The sequence below is a fragment of the Python bivittatus genome, unplaced genomic scaffold (genome assembly GCF_059951505.1).
Source record: "Python bivittatus isolate LINGU-HERP-01145 unplaced genomic scaffold, Pbiv_v1 ctg000210_np1212, whole genome shotgun sequence".
Classification (NCBI taxonomy): domain Eukaryota; kingdom Metazoa; phylum Chordata; class Lepidosauria; order Squamata; family Pythonidae; genus Python; species Python bivittatus.
The window spans coordinates 699,196-724,552 of NW_028277053.1; the positions used below are offsets into that span (position 1 = coordinate 699,196).

General features: G+C 40.8%; 1 protein-coding gene across 1 annotated transcript in view; it reads left to right on the plus strand.

Moving 5' to 3' along the window:
• The window catches only part of MCTP2 (multiple C2 and transmembrane domain containing 2), a 132,211-nt gene that overhangs the window by 36,056 nt on the left and 70,798 nt on the right, over positions 1 to 25,357 (plus strand). The window contains exons 5-10 of the mRNA XM_088139178.1: positions 3,481 to 3,623; positions 6,289 to 6,365; positions 7,445 to 7,556; positions 9,880 to 9,915; positions 22,235 to 22,399; positions 23,865 to 23,995. Coding sequence (XP_087995304.1) covers positions 3,481 to 3,623; positions 6,289 to 6,365; positions 7,445 to 7,556; positions 9,880 to 9,915; positions 22,235 to 22,399; positions 23,865 to 23,995 — 664 coding nt within the window. The remainder of the gene's footprint in view (positions 1 to 3,480; positions 3,624 to 6,288; positions 6,366 to 7,444; positions 7,557 to 9,879; positions 9,916 to 22,234; positions 22,400 to 23,864; positions 23,996 to 25,357) is intronic.

The window sequence follows — 25,357 nt, forward strand, 5'->3', positions numbered from 1 at the left end:
TTCTCACTAAGTCTCCTGAGTAAACTTGCTCACCATATCAGTCTTTATGATTCTAGGAAAAGAACAGTAAATAGAGAGCATAAATGAGTGAACTTTTCTTGTAATTGAGGGAATAAATAAATAGCTATGTTGCTGAACAGTCAGTTCTGGGAGCAGTATTTTTTTAATTGGTTTATAAATGATCTAGAGCAAGGAGTAGCCATCAAGAACAAGGGATAGCCTATTTAGAGTGAAGAGTAGCCCATCCAGAGCAAGGGATAGCCTATTTAGAGCAAAGGGTAGCCCATTTAGAGTGAGGGAGAGCCTTGATATCATCATGTCCTAGGCGGTTAGCTTGGTGCTCATTAAGCTTCCCGCCCTGCATGTTCTTTTATAATATTCTATTTGTAATGGTAGTAATAGTATTAGCAGTAGTAATAACAATAACTTATTAAGTGAAGCAACAGCCTACAGTATCATACTTATTTTTAGCAATGCTGTCTTTACCCACTAGGAAGGCAAGGGTTGCTGTTTTTTAATTCCAGTGAATTGAGGCAGACTTCTTATTCTGTGATAAGAATTTGTTTTGAATCTGGAAATGAAAGGAAGCCATCCGGGTGATTTTTAGCAATTGAGGTGTAAGGGAGCCTGAGATGAGCACAAAAAGATCTTTGCAGGACTGAGATTTCACCTCCCTTTCCTCTTGTCTCATTCCTTACAGAGATGCTCTTTACTTGGGGGTAGCAAATTGATTTAGCTGCTGTTTTGGATGCACGTGTCCTATTTTAATCAAATCAGCATCCCATCTGTGTGTGGAATCAAACAGATAATTGATCTGGCACACCTGCCCCCCCAAATGCCTCCAAGTAAAACATGAGAATACCATTTAAGATGCATTAGAAGGATAGAGTTCTTTTAAAGTTTAGGCAACACCCTTCCCCCTCTGACTGGCTTTGCCTGTCCTGAAAGAAAACAATGGCTTATGTGTGCTGGCAGGATGTTGTTCAGAGAAAATATTTACTCATTTTACAGGAGGAAAGGTAAAACAGGTCTTTAAAACAACCGCGTAAGAGCTGCTTGACTCACGGGTAGGTTCTTGTCAGCCAGGGCTGTTTAAGTCAATGCCCACAGCTCTGTTGTTTGTGAAGCTGCTGAGATTGAGGTTATACCCCATCTGTTAGTTGACACCGACGGAGCGCCCCTGGCGAATTCCTCCCCGTTGCGTTCTTAAGACCCCCTCCTTCCCTCCCTTTCCTGTCTCCATTTGTTGCTCTTCCCCACCCTGTCATTTGCCTGGTTGAGATGTTACTTTCTTGACAAGCTTTCCTTGTTTCTGGCTTGTTTGCTGGCTTGGCTGGGAGTGGGTATGGAGAATGCATCCCCCCTCCCCAAAAGGCTCGCCTGCCTTGCATTCTCTTCTCCAACCTCTCAATTATTTCCCCCTCACAATTAACATTCTCCTAACTTGACACATCTTCCCCTCATTTTGGCTCTGCTGTCCCCCGCCCCCTCCATCTTCCTATTAATTCCAGACATTAATATTTTCTTTCACGCAAGGACCGCTGTTCACCCGTGAAACAGTTTGAACATTAGGTAGCTGTCAAGATGCCCAGGGATTACCCAGCATGCTTTGCCCCCGTAAGTGACACCACCGAGGACCACTTCTGAGATGTTTATTTGGAGAGCGAGTTGACAGGCATGAAGACTTGATCCCCGGGAACCAATCTCATTTAATTAAAATACTCTTTCATTATATTTCGCCTTTCCCCTTCTAGCCCAAAAAGAAAAGGAAAGTCTCATTTTTGCTTGGAGATCATTGTTTTACGAGGAGGGGGGAGGTTATTCTGGCAGCCGAGCAGTGTTGATGTTGACGTGAGGTTTTTCTCTCTTTAGGAGCAGAAATGGTTTGGGGATTACTTTGGTCCATCTTCTCCTTTCTGAAGTTGAGGTTTGTTGCACGCGGACCTCTTGTTTCCCTTCAACACGCCAACCCACAGAAGACAACAACCGATGCATTATGCACGGAGGCCACTTAATTTTGCATTGATTTTTATTGCAAGCGTTGTGACAGTTCTTAGGATGTTGGCCCCCTTTAAAATGGCTGGCATCTTCTCTTCATCACACTGATCCGGGCAGCCTGTTTCTGTTCCCTTTCTCTCTTTTTTCTTGGACTTTCTATCTTCTATCGCTTTTGTTTCAGAAAGGAGGGAAGCATTCAGAATATTTCACAGAAATTAATGAAGGGGTACCGGTCGCCTCTGATCCTCTTGTTCCTGGCTACCCCCAAAACTGTCTGAAAACTTGCTGCTCAGTCTTCATCCAGTCATTTTTGCTCTTCTGCACAGTCCCCAAAATTAGGCTGTATTTATTGATTTATTGCCTAATGTTGAGTGCGCGGTGTGTGTGATGTTTTGAAGAGACTAATCCACAGGGCACAAAATTGGGCTTATGTATTTATTAATTACATGATTTATACCGCTACCCATTTCGTAGCAGTGACTCTGGGAGATTAAAACCAACAGTTAGAAACAATGACTCATGACATCTGAGGTGAACAATTCGTCCCAATCAGAAAACCACATGAACAGCAATGCTTACCTATCCTGACCTTCTGGCCCAAATGCCTGGTGGAATAGCCAGATCTTCAGAGCTTTATGAAAGCCTAACAGGGTTGGGGCCATCTGAATCTCTGGGGCGCCATCCAAATCTTTGGGGGGATGCTACTATAGAGAAAGCACAACTCTGAGGTCCAACAAGATGGCCTTGTTTGATGGAAGGAACCCAGAGCATGCTCCCCCTGTTAGACCTGGTGGGGTAGGCAGAAATAATAGGAGACAGGCGGCCCAGAAATAAATTCAATAAAATATAAATTACGTACACGGGGGTCATGTTTTGAAAAGACTAATTTACAAGTCATCATCTCAGTTGACCGGGGGGGTTGGTGGGGAGAGAGGGAGACATAAGAGTTTTCCCAGTTGTTGATCCAAGGTGCTGTGTTGCTTCTTATTGCTTCACACGTTTATTTTAATTCAGTGGCATCCGACTTGACTGATCCTGGGGCTGGACTTAGTGGTGTCAGATGGGGGTCTACCAGGAAATCTTAAAGCCAAAGGCTGGACTGGAGTTTTTTTGAAAAAATCCCCCAAATAGGCAGCAGCAATTTACAAACTATTGTAGCCATGCAAAGCTGATGTCTGTATCTATGAAGTCATCAGAATTTGAGTCCACTCAGAGACTTCATTTGTTGGATAGTAAATGTAGGCTATAAATATAATTTTATTTATGCTTACAAGCTTCGATTGGTAGGCTATCTATTGTAGGAGGTGTTTTATTATTGAAAAGCTTTTGCATTTTTCAGGTAGAAACATTGAGAAATACTTCCTCAGTGTGATTCCAGGGGTAACATTGCTATTATTATTTATTAATTAAATTTGTACACTGCCCAGCTCCCTACAGCAATGGGCTAAGTTAACACAATCTTTATTATGCTTTGCAATTAAGGTACAAGTGATCCATATGTGAAGTTTAAGCTGAATGGGAAAACCCTGTATAAAAGCAAAGTGGTCTATAAGAACTTGAATCCAGTTTGGGATGAAACTGTCGTGCTTCCAATACAATCTTTGGATCAGAAACTCTGGGTGAAGGTAAGCCATTGATCAGACCGTACCAAATGTTGCCATATGTGATGTTTTCCCTCCAAGCCGGCTTTGCTGTGTTAACAAGAGGAGGGAGATTTCTGTGAGAATTCATCCATGCATTCTTAATTTTGGTTTGAGGAAAGGTTGTTACCTGAAGGAATCTTTCAAACCTAGGTAATTCTCTTTGGGGATGTTTACAGCCAGATGGCATGCTCGAGTGTAAGCTATATGACTCCCTTAACTTCCTTTAAGGATGTCATCAAAATTTTGCAAGTTCCCTCTTTCTGTCTTCCAAAGCAAAACCTATTGCGTTCAATTTCTCTCCATACAGAAAAGTCTACCGAATAGCTCAATTCTGTACCTATATTTTCCACGTGTTGAACCCCATATACTGTATCATGACTTCTCAGTAGGCCTCCTGAGGACAAAAGAAAGAAAGGGACCTGCAGCCACTCATGCAGGGGTGCAACAGTATACTATGAACCAACCAGCAGTTCCAAAACATGATCTATGATGAAATAAAAACTACATACGTACATGGTTGGAAAGCATCATTCTTTGATATTGCCAATGCAGTCTTTCAGGAATACAGAACATACCATGTGCCTGGAAAAAGATGTTCAGGCTTGATTTTTGGCACATCCAGATAAAGTGGGCAAAACTCTTTCTTAAACTCCACACCATACTGTAGCTAGATGGATCAGCAATCAGAACGATACAGCAGTTTCCGATATTGTTCACTTTCGTTTGTACACAATTTCTTCCCATAGCTAATGTGACTTTAGGCTACCGGTTAGGAGCCCTGGGTAAGAGTAATAATAATAATTTATTACACTTGTATGCTGCTTGACTCTCAGTGACTCTGGGGGGCTCACAACCATCAAACGAAGAAATGACAATAAAACATAAAAGAAAAAAGAAAAAAGAAAAAAAATGATGGCAAGCACTACAAGGTAATGGTCTGTAGCTAAAATTCGGATAAAGTAATTGGGTTTTTGGGCTTAGTGATGGCCAGAGAAGTTCTGCATTTCTGCCCACCTCTCTCTAATGAGAGAGAATCTATTTTCCTAATTTGTTTCAGAGGAGAAGAGAATTGGGGTGCAATTCGTCTGGGCAGAGGGGTAGTGATGAAGGGGCCAAGAGATATTTGTGAATGGTGTATTGTTCTTGATATTGTTCTTTCTCCAGTGGTTGGTAGACTCCCTGATGTAGCGCTGGTAGTTTTACCAGAAGATTGGCGAGGAGGAATTGGACAGTGGTGTTTCCCTTAAGTGCATGATACATAGAACTTTATATTCCCATGGTTGAGTATGTAATAGAGAATTAAGCAATTTATTTCAGTTACTAAAGAGTTATATTTGGATCATGCTTTTTTTGCCCTATCCTTGGTGGGACACCTCTGTAGGGTAGGATGATCTTGTCATCTTCAAGCCCAAAACCTTGGGAAGCAGATACTCCATAACCTTGAGATGGTCTCATCAATCTCTGGCAGAAACAAATCCTCCCTAACCTTGATGGTTTCATTTTTCGGCAAGACTAGAGGAAGCATTCCAAGCACAAGATAAGATAGACTTGTCCTTGGTAAACTCCAGTAAGATGAGACATGGGAAACAGGTGTGAGTAATCGTGGTTCAGAGCCTATATAATAAGTCTTCCATGAAGTGGGTGTTGCATATTCGGTGGCTTTGAAGGGGTCTACCCACCATCATCTCTTTTGGGGTTTCCTGGCTGGCTGAAGGGGCTTAAGATCGTTCTTTCTTTGCCATCTTGTATTCTTGCGTTCTTGAATATTCATGTTATGTTATTTTCTTACACTGTCTTGGATTTATTCTTGGAATTATACTGCCTTAAGTACTCCTACTGGGGTGGTCATTGCTTCTGAATCCAAAAGAATCTGTGACCCAGTCCTGCTAAGCTGGAGACAAAACAGCTTCCTATCGTGGCTTCCCATACTTCCATTCGGTGTCAAGGGAAGATCTCAGGTGGGACCTCCTTGCAAAGGTCTTTTTCAATAGCAGTGTACTGTCCCACCAGTCGTGGTGGTGGGCCCTATCCTTGAGAGCTGGTTGAATAATATCTCTTCTCCACAGAGAACCTCAAAGAAAACTTCTTGCTTTCTCTAACTCCAAATTAGGTGGAGAAATTCAGAAGACTTTCTAGGCCTGTTTGTTAGGACTGGCCTGCCTGAAGGAGACAAACATGGCATTTGTCACTTAGAACCAGGGAAACCATAAACTTCGTGACTTTTTTAAAGTACTTCTCTTCCCAAAACACGCTCATATTTAGTTTCTGAACTATAGTTGTAAAAATAAATAAGAAGTAGCTTGCAGGGGGAGGCAAAACCCCTCTTGGTTTGTAATTGATAAAGGTTGACAATTGGAAAGGGGAACAAGCAAGATATTGGCTTCCTTGGGGAAATATGGTACATATTTTTGAAAACAGTTCAATCAGAGTTAGCAACAACAATAGCCACAAAAACCAAGCACATGAATTGTGGAGACTGAGAGTTTATTCCTTTTTATGCTGTATTAAAATTTGGTTCAGTTTCATTGGCAAACATTGATCTAAAAAAGAACTTGGCTTTTCTGTCTGACAGGCAGAAATTATTTACAGATAATCAGATCTGTATTTTTTTCCTTCTCCTTCTCTTCTCCCATTCCATATGCATCAGGTATATGATCGAGACTTGACTTCTTCTGATTTTATGGGTTCAGCAGTTCTAATGCTTCACAAACTGGAACTGAACAGGTAATCTAACATTTATATTTGTCTTTCAAAAACCAGTTATCCATTACAGAGCACTTAAGGTGCGCGGCACTGTAGCATTCTGTATGACTTGATGAATATTGGAGTCTTTTTCAGTGTTTTGCTTTTAAATTAAACATGGACTGTTCACATTTCTACCTTCCTGAATACTATGAAGGCAGTTTTGCTTCTAGATGTGCTCAGTGCAGTAATGTCTTTCCCATGGGATCCTTGAAACAGTAGCTGGAAACAGAGAAAGGAATGATGATGATGATGATGATGATGATGATGATGATGATGATGATGATGTGATGGATTAGATTAATTGCAAGACAATTCAGAATAAAATGTTCTGGATAATTTTTGCTTCTTAATTCACATTAGCTCCTGAAATTAATATATGCATCTGTATGTATGTGTGGGTTGATGTCTGTGTCTATCTTTTTCTCTGTCTGTATCTCTGTATATAACTATATCTGTCTACAAGGCATTAGCAATAATAAATTATGGTAAAGGTATAGAACATTGGAGGGGACCAAATAATTGTTAAGCAGCGATGGTGCCTGTAATCTTTAGCTTAATCTATCCCATTTCAGCTGTGGTTGCCATTTTTGGTGGCAATTAATTTTAGGTAAAACTAAAAACATTCTGTTTCAAAAAGTCAAGGAACTCCTGTTCCATTGGGTGAAAAATAATTTGCTTTAGAAATTTGTTTGAAAGGAGACGATCATCTAGATGAAATGCCCATAGATAGAGTGCTATGTTCTTTCACTTATTTTATGACAAGGTGGCCAAGGAATGTATGTGAATGTCTTGTCTTTCAATCTTTCCCTCCCCCCCCATTTAATATGGGGGAGACCTCTCAGGAAGGAACTCCTCCCAGAGAGCTTTTCCAGCAGTGGTACTTCTGTTGCTACTAAGTGGTAGAAATTGTTGATGAATTTCTCCTTTCCCCTGGAGAAAGAACAATCTTCCACCCATTGTTTCTGCCCCCACATTTGGAGGAACCCCCCCCCCTGTAAAGTCTGCTTGTGCTTGGCTCCAGTTGTTAGCTGAGTGTAATTTCCTTTTCTGGCATCCAGGACTACTGAGAGGATCCTAAAACTGGAAGACCCGAACAGCTTGGAGGATGACATGGGTGTGATTGTGCTGAATTTGAGACTTGTGGTGAAACAGGGAGATATTAAAAGAAATGTAAGTAGTCCAAGGAACCATTCTGATTTTCCTTGTGGGAAGGACAGATGGGCACAGGGCTGGCATCTGTGGTTGTGTGTGGTGGTGCCAGGTGAAGTATTCATAGTATACCTATTGGGATCCATTAAGGGAAGGCTTTAAGTACAGCGATGGAGGATATTTAAGGTTCTCCAGGTAGGCCAAAGGGGGAGGGGGGAGCAAAAAGCTTTGCTTAAAACTTTTAAAAGCCACTGTTTGTCAGTCTAAATGAAAGATAAAAGGCTCTCCTGTTGAGCTCATCCTCTATTAATTAGGTGGATGTGTCCATGTTGTTTTGTTGGTAACAATGCAGAAGAGGTTTGCCACTGCCTTCTTCCAGGAAAGAGAAGAGAAGGACAGAAGAGCAGGTGGCAATCCCATACGGATCAGGACTGGCTCCTTAGAGTTTCCTAGAGTTCGATTTCAAATCAAATCTAACTTAATAACTGTCATCCATTTGACATTAGCAGTTAACAAAAACATGTTTATGCCAAATGCCATCATTTTTACAGTTAGGGGATATATCGGGGGGTGGGGTGTCTACAGTTTTCATCCTCTTTCTGTCTTCATGTTGATCCCCTAAAGTAAGACTCAACTAAGCAACTGTGCTCAGCCCAAGATCACTTACAGTAAGAAGATTCACTGCTAATGAGGGGTCTGAACCCATTTCTCCCTAGTCATTCCTGGCCCAATGTTCTAACCACTATATTGAATAACCATGATATCATGTTGCCTCTATACAATTCACCTTTATCTCCATAGTAGTTCTCAAGATTTAGAGAAGAAGAAAGTTAGATGCCTGCAGAGTAAAGGTAGAATCTCCTCTGAGTTCAACTTGCCCTCCTAGTGACTTCATGAACACATCTGCATAGTTTTCTTGGCAACAATATGAAAGTCATGTGTCATTTTCTTCCACAGCTTAATTTCAACTTCCCTGTATATCCTAAAGCTCTGGGATTTTCTGATGGTTTTCCATCTAAGTACCAAATAGGTCTGATGCTGCTTAGCTTCTAATGCCAGATAAGGTCCATTGGGCACTTCCTCTTGCAGCCAATATCACTGAACTAAAAGTGTGTATGGTTTTTTGATATAAGGCAAAGGACAACTCAGCCCTAGCATAGAGCTAGACCTAGTATCTCTGCAGCCAGAATGTGCAGATCTTCAATGTTTGCAATATTTTGTAATCAGTCGTCCTCTGAGAAAGCCATTACAGTTGGATTCTGGATAATGGGAACAGAACACTACCCATAGGTTGCTCCACAGGGAGCCATTTTTTAATATTTACCTACAACACTCTGAGCTCCCTGAGTAACTGTTCTGAAGGGTTACATTCCAAAAGAGTGTGGAAACAGATGCTGGGAAAAGGTGGTAAAAAGGATTGGTGAGAATTACAAACCCTTCTAGATTCTTCAGTGCCACATCTGTGCCGAATTGCAGTCCTTCCGTTTATGCAGGGCCCTGCTCAGTCAAATTCCAACAGTAATGCATATGAAAAGAGGTCAGCAATATTCATATTCCTATTATCCCATATTAATAATTAATTCAAAGGCTTGGACAAATACAAGGGGCTTTGTAAATCTGGCTCTGAAAAGAAAACCGAGTTAGATGTCCCCACTGAAAATTCCCATCTTCAGTCACCGCTGCCCATGATCCGGAAAAGGTTTTGGAGCAGGATATGATCCCATGGATAGCTGCTATTACGTTGCATGCTGATCTAGTCAAGGAAAGGTGCAAACCCTGTGAGGTGAAAGATTTTCTGCTCCTCCTCACCAGGATATGCTCCAAACGAACCATGGAAAGGAGTTACAGTATCCCTGATGAACATCTGTCCAGCCTATATTTGAGAGTTGAAAGGAGTCCATAACTAGAGTTAGGGTCCTACTGTCCTACTGTCAAACTGTGGAATCTAACTTTCTGGCACTCAAACATAATTCATTGGCCAGCACTATGGGACAGCTCACAATTGATCTTGACCCTTTTCTGTGGGGTGTAATTGTATTCCTTTTTCAGTTCTTTTTTTTCTCTCTCAAGGCTAAAGATTCTCAGTTCTTTTAGTCTCTGCTTGTACAATTGTTTCCAGATCTCTGACCAACCTCATTGCCCTTCAGGGAACTCTTTCCAATTCGCATTCTTCTTAAAATATGCCCAGCATTGGAGCAATACTTGAAGTAGGATTTGACAGTCAAGAGCATAAAGTGGATTTTTACTCTGTGGGGTAACTAACTTTCTCAACCCCTCTTATCTTTTTTGTGGGTCCTCTCTTGGATGTTCCATGTTATACCTCCGGGGCGAATGTTGCACCCAGCGATGGCCAAACCGAAGAAGATGTTCTGTACCGAAGGTAACATATTCTTTGTCGCCGTAGTTGTGGTCCCCCCCTTTTCTTCAGCTAGAAAAAGCCAACCAGATGCTTGTGTTAATGAAAAGCAGAGAGATGGGTAAGCTGAATATGGATGAAGGTCCGTTTTGCACAGCATCCTTTTTCCAGAAGCCTCTTTCTGCATCAAACATTGCCAGCCCTGCTAAGTGAAGAGCTGTTGTCAGCTTTTCTACAGCAAGAATACTACGTCGTTGTGAATTTGTTCTAAATTGGAAGCAGGCATACTGAAATCTGTCAGTAAGTCTGGCAGATTTCTGGGCAGGAGAACATATGTTGTGATGTCAGCCTCTATTTCCACTTTTTACGATTACCGTCTATCAATAATATATCACAGTTAATGTGCTGGGAATGATTTAGCACAGATCAAATCCACCCAAAATCTACAAGGAACTTCCTGGAATTTAAAACTACTGGAATAGTTTTTTTTTTTTTAAGGTTGTCTCTCACTTTTGTTCTTCTTTAGCTTCTCCTTGAAACTATAGTGGGGCAAAGTTAATGTATCCATGATGTCATTGTGAAGGTTTGCCAAGTGGAAGAGAAAAGAGCCTTAGATGGGTCTCTTCAAAAGTTGCCGTCAAAGTGACCTGTTTAATGTTGCAGGTGGAGAAAATTTGGGTTTCATTGTGAACTGAATAAATAATTATACTTTGAATTTAATCAAATTTAGGTTTTCTGTTTTTTAGAATGAATGGAAATAATTGTTGGTTTTCTTTTGTTTTATTTTTTTGCGTCGAGTTGGACTTGACCTCCATGGATCAGGTGCTTTCTTTCCTTCTGTCTTTCTGTGGCATTCCCATGTCCTTCTCTTTTTAAAAACAGTTTCTATATTAAGTGCAAAACGTTTGATATCTCCAAGGCTTACTATACCCATTTTGCAGTTGAACCCATTATATCCTGCCAAATGCAGAAAAAAGTCAGCTTTTGGCCACTCCTACTCCTGCCCCAGAAAGATGCTTGTGGTCTGCATGCAATTCTGATCAAAGTAATTGGAGAAAATGGACGCCTCTGAAGAGAGTTCATTAATTGTTGGGATTGTTTTTATAGCTACTGAACTTCTCCATATCACGCACCCCATACCTTCTGCAAAATATAAAGGTTTGCTATAAAAGAAACTGTCATGAAGCCGCGGTCGAAATCTATCCATTTTAAATATTGATCTAGTTCATACATTTTTGTAAAAAGCAAAAGAAAAACTCCTGTCCTAAATGTGCATCATTGATATGATTACAGTGGAACACAATCTTCATGGGTGGAGGGGAAACATTTTTAAAAATGTTTATTGATTTGATTGATTTTTAATTAATAACAAAAGAGAGGAAAAACCTGTGTTTGTTGTATGGATTCTTTATCATTCAACAGGGAAACATTGAAATACCAATTTTTCAATACCTTAACCGGCTTCTGAAAGACACATTTCAAGGTGATTGCACTACGATCAGATATATAACAAACATTAATATTACATTATTGAATTTGGTGATATAACATTGATATTAAAAAATAATCAAGCCTAAAAAATTCTGGTTGCATTTGAATAAAATGTATATTCTCTTTTAGTTAGATACATCATACGCCAGGGGTCTATTAAAATCAGTTCTTCCATATAAGTCTTAATTGTTTCCCTCTCCAATGACTGTTTTTACAGTGCTGGTGTATTTCTGTCAAGCTCAGGATCCAATATTTCATGGAAATCTCTTTGTATGGCCATCTTATCATAAATACACACATTCAAATGTTGAAAACATTCATAAAACATAAGAGGAGAATCTCAACTTGGTCCATAAACATTAACCATAGCTATTGCAGTCTCTGCTATTTTAGCACATAAAATTAAATAACGCCCATCTGCATCAGTGATAACTTCTTGTACATCAATTGGGAATCCTTTCAAAACAAAATGGCCACACTTTTAGCTTTCGTCGAATTATCTGAGAGGTAAACCTGTCCCACCCAATCCTTCATTAATAGAGATTTATCCTGCTCCGTTAAAAATAAGCAATCACTTAGCATATTTAAAATCATATTTAAATGATTTTAAAGATTATATTTTGTTTCTTAGCTTCTCGCAACCCTTTTACATTAAGACTGGGTAGAGGAGAAACTTGATAAAATATATCAACAGTTAAATCTGGCTGTTACCTGGATAGAAGCTTTTGGCCAACTTTATCTGGGTTAGGAGACAGAGTCAGGCCTGATTAGAACTTGGATGCAAGACCATAAGCAAATCTTAGGGCTTTAGGACAGACAGGGAAGTTGAAATAACGCTGTGGAAGAAAGCAATGACAAAGACTTCCATAATGTTGCCATGAAAAAGACATGGATATGTTCACTAGATCACCAGGAGTCAAACTCAAAGGAGACTCTTCCTCTGATCTGCAGAGGAAATGCACATTTTGAGAACTGCTGTGGAGGCGCAGTTGAATTCTATAGAGGCAACGGGATATCATGGTTATTCAATATAGTGGTTAGAACTTTGGGTGAAGACTGGGGAGAACCAAGCTCAGATCCCTCATTAGCACTGAGACTTCCTGAGTGATCTTGGGCTGAGCGCAGTTCCTTGGCTGAAGCTTACTTTACAAGGTCAGCATGAAAAGAAGGGGAAGAAAACGTTGTAGATCACCTTGATAAGTAGTGAATATAATTGTAACCATAATAGTACTTGGTGTAACGATGCTTTTGTTAATTGCTAAAAGGAAGTGGATGAGGACTCTTAGGTTTGATTTGAAATCAAATTTCAGGAAAATCTAAGGAGTTCATCCTGATACACTTATTCTTCTGATCTCTCACATGTTCGTCCTCTCTCTCACTCTCTCTCTCCCCCCTCATTTTCCTTCTACCCTTATGGTCCTCCCTGGCCAAACCCCCTTGATCTTGGAGTTTCCTTTCGTATGGGTGCCCATGTGTTAGTTAGGATTGGTGCTTTGTTTTGCTATTTTAAATGAGATACACTTTTGAAGTCATTTGGGCCAATTTTGGGGTTCTCAACCTTTGGGAAGTCTTTTTGGTCATTCTTAAAAAACAGAAGAGAAGCGTTAGGGGAGGGGGGAAAGAAGTCCTGTGAAGCTTTTTGTCGTTTTGTGTTGCTGTCACTAGAGGGCAGGAAAGTTTCAGCACATCCAACCCAAGCTCACATTGGAGATATGAAAGGATCTCTTAAGAATAAGCTGCTGTGACCATCCGAGAGCCAGTAAAGAATTTCCCAGGAAAAGCAGTATTTCCTAGTTTATTGATTCTGCTGCCACAGTAAAAGGCCAGCATTGTACATCAATAACTATCTTTAGTTAGGAAACACCGAGCCGTGGTGGAAACAGTGCTGGCACTTGCTCTGCTTCTTCCTTCACCCCATTTCCTCCTTCTGCTCATTTTTTTGTGGTGGATCATAAAGTCAACAAAGGAAAAAAAAAAGAGGGCTGGGAGAATACAAGTGTTTTGGGGAGCGATGAGAAGCTATGGAAGAACCAATGGCTTGGACAATATTCCCTCATCGGAATTGTGTTCATATGCTTGACTACAAGTTCTATCAACCTCAGGCAGCCTGCATATTTCCCCAGCTGGTTGCAGATATGACGTTCAGGAATCAGCTTCATTTTCAGGCACTATCTTTTTCTATCTTTTCTCTCCTCTGCATCATTTTTAAAACCTCACATGCAATTTTGCAAGAATGCTGGATATCACCCTTGCAAGCCCTTTTCATTGAAGTGTGTGTGTGTGTGTGTGTTCCTGGATTTACAGGAATCCCAGAAGCCCTCATAGTCCCACTTTTGTCAAAGTACTGAAAGACTCCTAATTAAGGAACATGGTCTTAGATGTTTACACAAGGTCATCAACTTGCAGATGAGATTTGCGGTGCTTCCCATCTTAAGATCTCAGCTCAGAGGCCCTAACCATCTCCTTGGTAGCCTGAAAGATGAAGTTCTTTTTGCAAAAGCCCTAAGGCTTTTGATATTGTCAAGATCATTGTCTATGCAAGGGTAATTTGGGGGAGAAAGGAGGTGAGCAGTAGTAGCCCTGGGTAGAAAGCATCTCAGAGAAGTTCCCCCTTGCTCCAGTGTGAATTTCTCTACCGTGATTAATCACTAAACAATAAGAAAACTTTCTTAAATATCTCCTTCCTTCCTTGCTTGCTTTCTCTCTCCCCCTCTTTCATACCTTCTCTCAATTTCCTTCCTTCCTTCCTTCCTTCCTTCCTTCCTTCCTTCCTTCCTTCCTTCCTTCCTTCCTTCCTTCCTTCCTTCCTTCCGTCCTTCCTTCCTTCCTTCCTTCCTCCTTTCCTTTAGTTTTTCTTTTTTTATTTTCTGCACTTTCTACTTTTTCTTTCTATTTTTCTTCCCTTTATTTATTTTTCTTCTCTTAATCTTATTTTGTAATACCTTTTACTATTGTTAAAAAAGAAAGCATGGTAATTTAGCCTATATTTTGTATATGCATTTTGGGAATGTATCCAACTGGATTTATTTGGCAAAGTCCATTCTGAAGAAATGGTCACTGGACCTGTTTAGAAATCTCCCCTCATTCTAATTATATTGTTATTAAGTATTTTTGAAAAAAAGAAAGGAAGACAAGGGAAAAGATACAGAAAAAAATAAAAATAAAACACAAAGGGAATAAACAGAATTTTCACGCATCATGGAATTAGGTTATAATTTTCAATATTTCATTAGTTATTTTAAATAAGTGAATCTGTTGCGTCATTTTGAAAGCACAGAGTGTTTTTAAATCCAAGTAATACATGAACATCAACAGTAGTATTAATCAACACACTATATGTCATAAAATAAGATGCAGATTTACATTAAATTCTATCTAAGCTACTGAAGTACAATTCTCATTTAACAGATCCTCAAAAGCTAGAATTAAGCTAGTCTTACAGTTAAGAGAAACCCAAATTTTGGAAGTGGTATAAGCCAATATATAGAATTATAATCCAAAAATAGCTTCCAAATTGAGTTAACTTCTGAATCAGATGTACATTGGAAATAGCAAATTATGTTGGCCCTCAAGATGTATTCCTACAACTTAATTAGTCATTCTTCTGTGGAGGAAATCGTCCATACAGAAGGAAACATCAAATATCTTCGAAGCAGTTACTGTTTACAATGTTCTTTCAGAATACTTGGGGGGAAAACCTCCCCTCATTCTATCATGGGCTTGACAGTATAGATTTGATCAAATATTAACAACCTGAATGCTGTGGATATTACCTTTAAGAAGAGCTGGGTTTCGTTCTACCCAAAGTGAGAAGCAAAAGGATGCCTTAACAGTTAGCATTTTTTTTGCTTCTTCTTACAACCTTTACCAGGTTTCCCTTAAAAAAAGAAGCAAAAGTTCCAGCCCCTGCTCTTTATGGAGTTATCATTGTGTCCTGGAGCAACCTGCAGCCATGAAAGATACAGGCCTCTGAGCCAAAGAATCTCACATCTAGACATTGTCCCTGGATTGCTTAGCCGGGGACCTTCAACATGGTCAGAGTATGTTATGACCCTTCCATTGGTGTTCCTCAGGCCCCCTGACCCATTTTAAAATCTTTTAAACATTTTTTCTTGATACAACTGTAACTTTTAATGTGTTTAATTAGCTTGAAAACTTTTAAAGCAAACGCTTTAAAAATGGCTTCTTCAGAATTCAGTGGATCCAAAGTTCATAATGTTATGAGAGGCTCCGTTTACCCAGAACATGGATTTGCCTGCTGTTTATTTTAAAACTCTTGAGTTATCCAGGAATGTAAGCTTTTCATGGGTAAAAGAGGTTAAAATTACACTGGCATACCAAAAAAAAAAAAAAAAGTTAATTTTAAACATTAAAAAGGGATGTGAATATACTGCGAAGTGTAGCATCTGTCTCCAGATTCATTCATTTATTCCCAAGAATAGCCTACATGCTACATAGCCCCACAGAAAATAGAAATGATCCATGTCTGAAATTTAGAATTTTGTTTGGAGGTGTGCCTGCCCTTTTAGAAAACCATGATCGTAAAAGGTTAGTTAGGATTATCCTGAGAGGTTTCAAAGAATACCAGTTTGCTTTGACAGAAATTGGTGTTTTGCAGTGGGTTGCATCCAAAATTGCTGGTCCTCATCCCCATGACATTGTTGCCTTTGCACGCTCAGGATATGCTCCCAAACCATCAAAAGTGTGCACCGGCTGTAAAAATTGGGGTCCCCTATTCTAGCAGCTGAGGTTTTTATGAAATCTATTATAGCTCAGGGTTTTTTGTTGTTGTTGTTCATCTGTTAGGCTATCAATTATTACTATGTTTGGATTAGTTTATAGGACTCCATTTCTATCATTGCATAAGTGATGATAATGAGTGAACATTTAATTAATTTTTAGTTTTCTCCATCCCCATGTGAGTTTGAGCTATATTTGTCTGTGGGTGAGATAGTAATCACTGGAATAGGTTTGCTTCTGTTATAAAAGTAGTGGAAGGTGGCAGGAAAGAAAGTGGAAATAGATTTGCTCCTTTCTGGGCCAGTGATTCTCTTGGGGGATCTTGCATCCAAGAGGCAGTTGCCTCATTAGAGGTTCTTATCTCAGATGTGCTTTGTGTAGGTGTGGAAAACCTTTGCCGTGCGGGGCATGCTTTGCACACTCAGTGGGCACCAATTGGGTGATGGGTTTTGCTCTAGGGATGTGGACTCCTTGCTTTTTCTCCATCCCATGCACGTGTGCAGGAACCAAACCAATTTGATTGCCACCTTGGTGTCCAAATGATTGAGTAAATTGGCTGAGAAATGAATATGAGTTGAAGTAAGGCAAAATAAGAAAACCCATCTTCCTTCTTTGTGTGTGTGTGTGTGTGTGTTTGTGTGTGTGCCTGCACACCTCTGGTGGTGCATCCTGTCCCATCTCACTGGCTTTCTTATTTTTATTTGTCCATCTCCAGAAATCTCCTCTGGGCTATTGTCCTTTTGAGGCATTTTAAAGAACTATGGAATTCTATTGCGGGAGAGTTCACCTGCCTCCTCTCATTTGTCTAATTTTTTCCTATGGGAAAAGGACTTCTCCAGAATGGTTAGGCTGCCTAATGAGCAGAGCTAGGGGTGGGGGACAGAAGAATCCAACAAGAGCCGCAAACCATTTTCCTTTCAAGTTGCATTGCTGCTTTGACCTCTTTGCAGGTCTTTTTGTTTCCCCGTCACATCTTTTAAAGGACAGGAGTTTGAAAGATGTCTTCATCTTTGTTTGCACAGCTTTCAGTGTAGCAGCGTCTTAACACATCAGAAGTTTTGCATTTGAGTGTTTTGAAAACATCTAAGCCCAGCACAACAGATACCCCAACTTTGGATCAAGCATTCCTGCTATTTGTGAGCTCGGTTATGACACACGGAAGACATAAAACTCTTCCAAAATTTAAATTTGACTCCTTGAAGATTCTTGCACCAGAACCCAAGATTTTGTTGGTTTATTTTTTTTAAGAATTGCATTTGCATTCATTTTATTTATTTGTTGAGGCCGCCCAGACTCTTTCCTGCTTTCTGTTAAGATGGGGATAGTAAAGAAAGCAAGAAGAGGGGAGTAATGTAAACCTCCTCCCTTTGGGAGTTTGTCTGAATGGAAAGTAAGTAAAAACTTTAAAGAGAAAATCTTGGGCTTTGAACTTTAACCCTCAGAAGTGTAGGTTGTCTCATTGTTATAGGCCAAAGGAAAGTTTAAATCACTTATCCAAAGTTACTGTTTCCCAATATTTCTTGAGGGCCATCTTTAGGGCTTCGTGCAATAAATAGCTTGGATATTCTTGCATTGCAGTTGCAAGATTGAAGATGGTAGCGGCTTGCAATGCAAGGGAAATGCTGAAGGCTAGGAACATAGGACGTCATCTTATGCCAAGGATATCATTGGTCCATCTAGCTTAGTACCACATATATTGACTGGCATTGACCTTTCAGTCTTCCCATCCCTCTCTGTGGTTCCTGGCACTGAATCTGGGTATCCTTTACTTATAAAGAATTCGACCTTCCCCTATAGGCTGAGCTACAGCTTTTAAACAAGATGACTTTTGGAAGTAGTGTTCCTGTGTTCAGAACCATGCAAAAATAGGAAGGGATGGGTTAACAGGAATGGCTAGCAGTCTCCGCTGAGCATGTTACCATTGCTATAGTTGGAACTGGACATGGATGGAAATCCCCGGTGAACCACAATGTTCAGTGGTGTACGGCTGGCATTTTCTCTCACCCTAATGGACCTCAGAGTTGTTGCATGGCTAAAATTGGAAGACTGGGGCCATGTGCCTTGACAATTTGGAGGAAGGTTGGAATGGGGGGCGGGGGGAAGAGCTGCTCACCAATTAGTGATTGTGCAAGTCTTGACACACCAAATTTAAGGGCTCATCCTAAGCGAGTTACTTTCCTGTTGGTTGTATCTGTCTTACCCATGTTATCTACTACATCTTTGTTCTAGAATGGAGACAGTTCTGGCCAACTGCTGGGTTTTGTATTTTCAGAAACAGGAGATCAGCTATTTGCCTCTTCTGCCACCAGTCCTAGGGTGCAGCCTAAAATTACCTAGCAATCTCTTCCCACCTCACATATGAAGACACTACAGCCTTGCTTTCATTTTTACTTTGCCAGCTTGCTTCATAAAGAATTTGGGGAAACTCCAAAGTTTGCCCACTATTCCATGAGTTTGCATCAGCTTAACAAAAACAGTTTCCTGCAATAGGTTTTGGAGTCTGCTTTCTGGCTAGTGATGCTGCCTTTGATTTAAACCCAAACATTTTCTCTTCTCTTCCTTGTACTCTTCTTTTTCTCCTTCTCCCCCCGCTCCCCAGGTCTCCCTTTCCCCCCTTCTGAGTCTATAATTCCTGTAACACATTGAGTCTTTCAAGAAAAAAAAAATCCAAAGTGAGGGGGTCTATTATGCCTTTCTGGGAACTAGCCTCAAAAATCTCCTCCCCCCATCCCCAGAAAAAAGAGGGAAAAAACCTAGGGAGACTAGCTTGTGTGTTCAAAAACAGTGGGAGGAATTGCTTTGGACTGAAACACAGCAAGTGCTGCATCAAACCCGGCTGCCTTATGCGATGAAATGTTCAAAGTACAGTGGAGATAGATAAAGGGCTTTGATGGGAAGTGGATATTTCCCAGGGACATTACAAGCAATAATCCAGATGTTCTTCTGTAATGCAACGAGTGTCCATGGATAGACTAGGAGTTTCTAGCCAAATGTGGCCGGCTGTAGACTTTGGCCCCTTCACTCCCCTGCTGTCTGGCCATATGGAAGCAATCTCCCGGTCCTTTTTAATGACCAGCCTTAGATTCCATTTTCATGGACCCTCCCAGAGCTTAAGTGGGCCTGTTTTTATGGACAAGTTAGGAAGAACACTTTCCAAGACAAACATTCAATTCGAAAAAATTAGGACGCACCAAGCTGCACAATTATTTTAGAACATATTTCACGGAAGTGCAGCCGTTTCTGTTGGGCAATTGGCCGATCGCAGTTTGGACCTTTGATCCTTTGCTGACATTTCTTTTTTCCTCTTTTTTTCCCCCTCCCCTCTCTCTCTCTCCCCCTCCCACCTCAAAGGGATAATCGAAAGGGAAAGGGCGGGGGGAAGGAGTTTGCTGCTCTAAGGGGAAAAAAAGATCTGTCGGAACTTTGAAGTATGTTCATGAAATAGATGTATTAGAGCTGTTTTGTCCTGTATAAGAGACAGAGAGAGAGAGAGGGAGAATAATTAAATAAATATCTATAAACGAAAGTAAGTTGCAGCTGTATTTCTGAAGCAAAATCAAGTTTTCTTTCCAAACCTAGGAATTTTCATTCCCTGTTTAAGGCAAGCCGAATGGTCTCCTTTACATGGAATTCTGTAAGTGTATGGAAATATAAGGATGTATAGGGGTTGCACAGGGAATGGCTTCTTTAACCCCTAAGTGCTATTTCAATGTGTTCTGAATGAGAGCAATGGCAGCTGAACAAGTCTCCCTTTAGAATAAGAAGAAGGGCTTTGTGTTCAAAGCCTTGCCAATGCCAGAGAGATTCCCTTATTAACTCTGAACAGGGCTGTACTCCCCCTAGCAGGGCTGGTTCACAATTTGGAGATTCTCTTGGACTCATCACATCTGCTCCTGCAGCTAAGAGGGCCTTTGCTCAGCTCCATCTTGTGCACCAATTGTGACCTGTCTTGGAACAGCGGATATTACTCGCTGTCACTCATGCCTTAGTCATCTTTCAGTTGGACTATGGCAGTGCGCTCTACATGGGGCTGCCCTTGAAGACCATTCAGAAGCTACAGCTGGTCAGAACGCAGTGGCTTGAATAATGATGGTTGCACCTCCAGGCACCTGCATAACATTTCTAGTTTAAGAGCTGCACTGATTGCCCACTGGCTTCTGGGTGCAATTCAAGGTAATGCTTGCCATCTTTAAGCCTGTCCTAATTTGGGGCCTGGGTATCTCTGAGACCACCTTCTCCCAGTAACATCTGCCTGCCCAGCAAGATTCCCTTGATTAGGTGCCACATAAGTGTACCATCTCAGTCACTGCCCCCATCCTCTGAAATAGCGCTCCCCCTTGATGTGCATTCAGCCCTTTTCCCTCCTGCCTTTTAGAAAATTGGTGAAAACCTGGTGGTTCCATCAAATCAGGGTGATTGGTTTGTTGTAACTTCCTCTTGGGTCACGAGATTGGGTCTTTTATTGTTATGGTTAATGCTTTCATTCATGATTCCCAGTTCCATAAGAACATTATGTAGGTTTTTTTTTTTTTACACTGACTATATGTTTAAAAACCAATGACACTTTGGAGAGTTGTATGCTGCTCAGTGTTGGTAGATTGGAGTGGCCAACCAACTCTGTAAATAAATAAACAGACCAGCCTCTATTTGGAGCTATTCCTCAGAGCTTTGTCCTGTTGATAAAAGGGGTTTTAATAATCTCAGAGCAATGATAAGCAGGATTGCAGGGCTGGAGAAGCTGTTGTAAAAAGGAGTTCAAAGTGTGTGGGAGTTGGCAAACAATTCCAAGGAGGAGAAGAAAGGAAGGTAGTAGAAATAGCTAATGTGGCTTTATAAAAAGCTTAGTGGAGATCTGAAAACAAAGAAGGATGCTTTGGAAGGAAGTATAGGAGGGACGGGTTACCAAGGAACTTATATGTAGCCTGAAACTCTAGCACTGATGTCAGGAATGTAAAGCTCAGAATGGGTTGAGTTTGGTGAAGGAGTCCAAGAACACTCCATTTCAGAATAAAGTAATTTGTACATCAATTATTTAGCAAAGGTGGCAAAATGCTAGCCGTTGGCAAGGAAGAAGGCAGAGGACTCTTCCTTTGGCTCAATCTTCTCCAACAAGAGGGAATGTCTTTCATCAGAAAGGCAAGATTGAAGCCTGAGATGGATAGAAACAGAATCAAGGAACATCTCAAGTTAACTCATCAGTGGAGCCACTTCTCCAGAGAAGAGATGGCTGCCCTTCACTGGAAGTGTTCAGATGCAGGCTGAATCAGGGATGCTTTAATTTGGATGCTTGGACCAAACCGGGGGCTGCATGCAAGGGCCTTGTAGCTCTCTGATTCTAAGCACATGGAACCCTTGAGTAATTTCACCCTTGATGGCCCATCTGTGATTTGGGAAGCATTGCATTTAAACAGTAGGTGCTGCCATTAGGCTGTCGTAGTCACAAGGGATTGAAAGTGTGGGTGAATTTATCTGTAATCTTAACAAGCATACATTCTGAATTGGCTAAAAAGTTATATACATTTATACCAGGACTGACAGTTGGTGGTGGTGGGGTAGTAGTCAGCTTTGGGATGTTGGGAAGATGCTGTGGAGCACTGAAGCAATTCATTAAAAAAATTTTTTTTTTTAATTTAATCAATTTATATAGCCACCCAGCTCACGATCATGACTCTGGGCAGCGTACATAGGATTAAAACCAAACCAACCAAATGTATTCAGTCAGTCAGTCAGTCAGTCAGTCAGTCACCTTCACTATCTTGTTGAAATGACTTTGGGTGTTTTAATAAGAATAATGATTTAATAATAAGAATAATGACAGCTGAAGACAAACCAGGAAGCACAAACTCGCAGTGATGGGCATACTTAACCTCCAAACGTCAGGCCTGTGGGAACATCCAGGAGATCAGTCACATTAAAAGACAAATTAAATATACCTTTTTGTACTTTTTCCCTTTAAAAATGTAAATAAATGCAGAAACTGGGTGGAACAGCTTGTAGATGAGTGTATGGAGAAGTATCAGAGGCTATAAATAGAATAATTTGGTTTTCCCTCTTGGGTGAGGCTGTACAGTCCTGTTTTCAGGTTTGAAAATGCTATTTTTCTCAATTTTAGGCAAGCTTCATGAGAACCAGCAGGCTGGTAGACACGTTGCAAAAAAACCAGTTGTGGAATGGGACAGTTACCATTGCTTTACTGGAAGGAAGGAATATTCCCATGGGGGGCATGACGCAAATCTTTGTTTTGTTGAAAATGGGCCAGGAAAAATTCAAAAGCAAGGTAAGTACGACTGAGAAATGTCTGCTACTAATTGATGTGATTTGAAGCAAGTGTGTTCACACAGGTGTCCATCAAAAAGTCAGTCATTCCTGGACTATAATTTAAGACACAGATTTGTATCACACCACAAATTGGAGTTTGTTATGTATAGAGTCTCTACTGCAACCCTACAGAAAGTTAGATTTCTAGTACTGATTTAATTTATTGTTGCTTATAGTTTTACATAACGGTTAACCAGGTATTCTTAGCTTAAAGCTTAATGGAGACTTTCAGTTTTTCTTTCACAAAATAATATGTTGTATAATTTTGCAAGTAATGAATGATATATTGGAAAATTCTAGATTTTAGATCCCTTGTTTATTTACTCATATTCCACAATTTCTATGGTATCCTTTTATTCTTTTTATATGTCTTTTGGTTCTTCTTGTCTACATTCTTTCATTAAAATGTTGAATAATAACCTCCCCCCCCCCCAGTTTTCTCTGTATTCTTGCTGCCCTGCAACACCAAATTAGAGTGAGGGTCAACAGCACATCACTGTATTACTGTATGTGAAATTCAAGGCAATCTCCCCCGCCCCCCAAAAGGAGATTGTGGGGCTTTTCTTCAGGGTAATGAGTGAGAGGGGTTTTATTATACTCTAATTAAAAAATGCAAGCTCCTAGGATCTTGTCTGATCGATGGAGCAAAAAATATGGGCCCTCCATGGGAGAGATGACAAGGATAGGAGATAGAAGCAGCAGCAAGTGCATTAAGTTTCTCTTGGCTCTGAAGGATTTAGAACCTTGCATCTGACAGGCAGAAGCAACCTTCTGCTTGATCCCCTTCCAGATGAGTCCATTTCAATTCCCAGAATTCCCCATCCAGCATGGCTCCAGCTAAGAATTCTGGGCTTTGAAGTCCATGCACCTGGAGGACATCTACGTGTCCAGAATGCTGAAATCAGAAAACAAACAAAACTGAAAATTACCAACAGTCTTGTTTAGTGACAAGTTCACTCATGGCACAAGCTTTGTGGGCTCCTATCCCTCCCTAATCCAAACACAAAGTCCCTTGCCAATGGCTATACTACCCATCATGTTCTGAGCCCCCCAAAGCCTTTGTGTTTAATAGGGTAGTTACATTAACCCTATTAAATACGTTTGGATTTAATGGCATGAAAACAAATGTAGCTTTTGCCCCATCTTCCTGTGTCTTGTGCAGCAACTTGCTGGCTCCCTGGAGATGCAAGAGAGCGTGGCCCTTTGGTTTGTGTGTCAGAAGTTTAAATTCTCCCACATGAAGTATAAAAAGTGTGTTTCCCTCCCTTCCTGCTGTGTTGCAGAAGACAGCTGTTCACTCTTCATACTTGTGGTTTTTAGAGTCTCCCCTCCCTTTTTGGGGGGGGGGTGTACATTTTTTTAAAAAATATGAAAGCTGCAATCTTTTGAAAGAACAATAAATCTTATAACTGCATGTTTTCTAGACACTGTGTAAGAGTGCAAATCCACAGTGGAGGGAACAGTTTGATTTTCACTACTTCTCTGACAGGAAGGATGTTTTGGAGATTGAGATCTGGGGGAAAGACAACAAAAAGCATGAAGAAATTTTGGGAATGTAAGTTGGCTTGCTTTTTTTTTTTTTTAATTAAATGTATTTTGGAAAGCTTTGGAAGACAACGTAGCATGTGGCTCTCTAGATAGCTCTGTGATATCTCTCTGTGGTGTAACGTTTTAATGGTTGCAGTTTTTCCGACAAAGGAACCTGGGAACTGAAGCTTCTCAAAATCTCATTCAGGCATTTTGTGGGTCAGCAACAGGACTGAACTCACAGGGCTTCTAATTGTGCAGAACCCTGCATTGGAGGAGCAACTCCAAAATAATTCTGTATGATGTAGCGGCAAAATCCAGACAGATCCGAAGAGCTTCCCAGGGTGGGCAGAAACATGGTTGTCCTCTTCCACTATATTCTTCTCCAGCAACCTGTCCTTTTGGCATCCTTCTGTGATTAAGAAAATAGCAACTAGTTATCGAAGTATAGACAGTCCTCACTTAATGACCATTGTTTAGCAATCATTCAAAGTTACAATGGTGCTGAACAAAGGGACTTACAACTGGTCCTTGCACTTACAACCATCGTAGCACCCCCGTGGTCACATCACAATCCAGGCACTTGGCGACCAGCTCGCACGTACAATGATTGCAGCATCCTGTGGTCATGTGATTGCCATTTGTGACCTTCCCAGCTGGCTTCTGGCAAGCAAAATCAGTGGGGAACTGCGTAATCCACCTAACGACCATGTGATTTGCTTAACGGCCATGGTGATTCTCTTAATGATTGCTGCAAAAAAGGTTGTAAAATTATGTGTGACTCGCTTAACAACTGCCCCACTTAACAATGAATTTTCCTGTCCCTATTGTGGTTGTTAAGTGAGGACTACTGTAGTCATTGATAGTCTGGTCCTCCACAATCTTCTTCAGTCTCCTACACTGGTGTTGTCCCCATCTCTTTTAGCAGCAGATGCTAGAGTTTAACTCTGCATGGCATGGGGAAAAAAGAAACACGCTTTTATGGGACTTCAATTCCCTCACATTTCAGCGGTTCCTTGGCAGAGGAGGTGACTACCTGAGTCAGAATTCCACAACTGGGTTGTGGACAGCAGTGTTGATCAGCCCTAGTGGCAGAACCAATGGCTGGAGGCAAAAATCCTTGTAGTCCAAAACATTGGAAGGAACTCAGATCCATAAAGGTTAGACTGAATTAGAACTGGATGAAAAGGGCCGTTCAGATTCTCTGTCTGATGAGTGGACAGAGCAACTTGGTGGACAATTTCTCCAACTTCCTTTATGGAGAGGGGAAATTCTTCAGCAGTTTGTTAAAGGCAGGATTCTTCCTTCTAGTTGATAGCTGCTGTGAAAAGGTCCATGGGAGGAGTTCCCTTGTGTAAGCTTCTTTGAGGTTTAATGTGGGAAGCCAGGC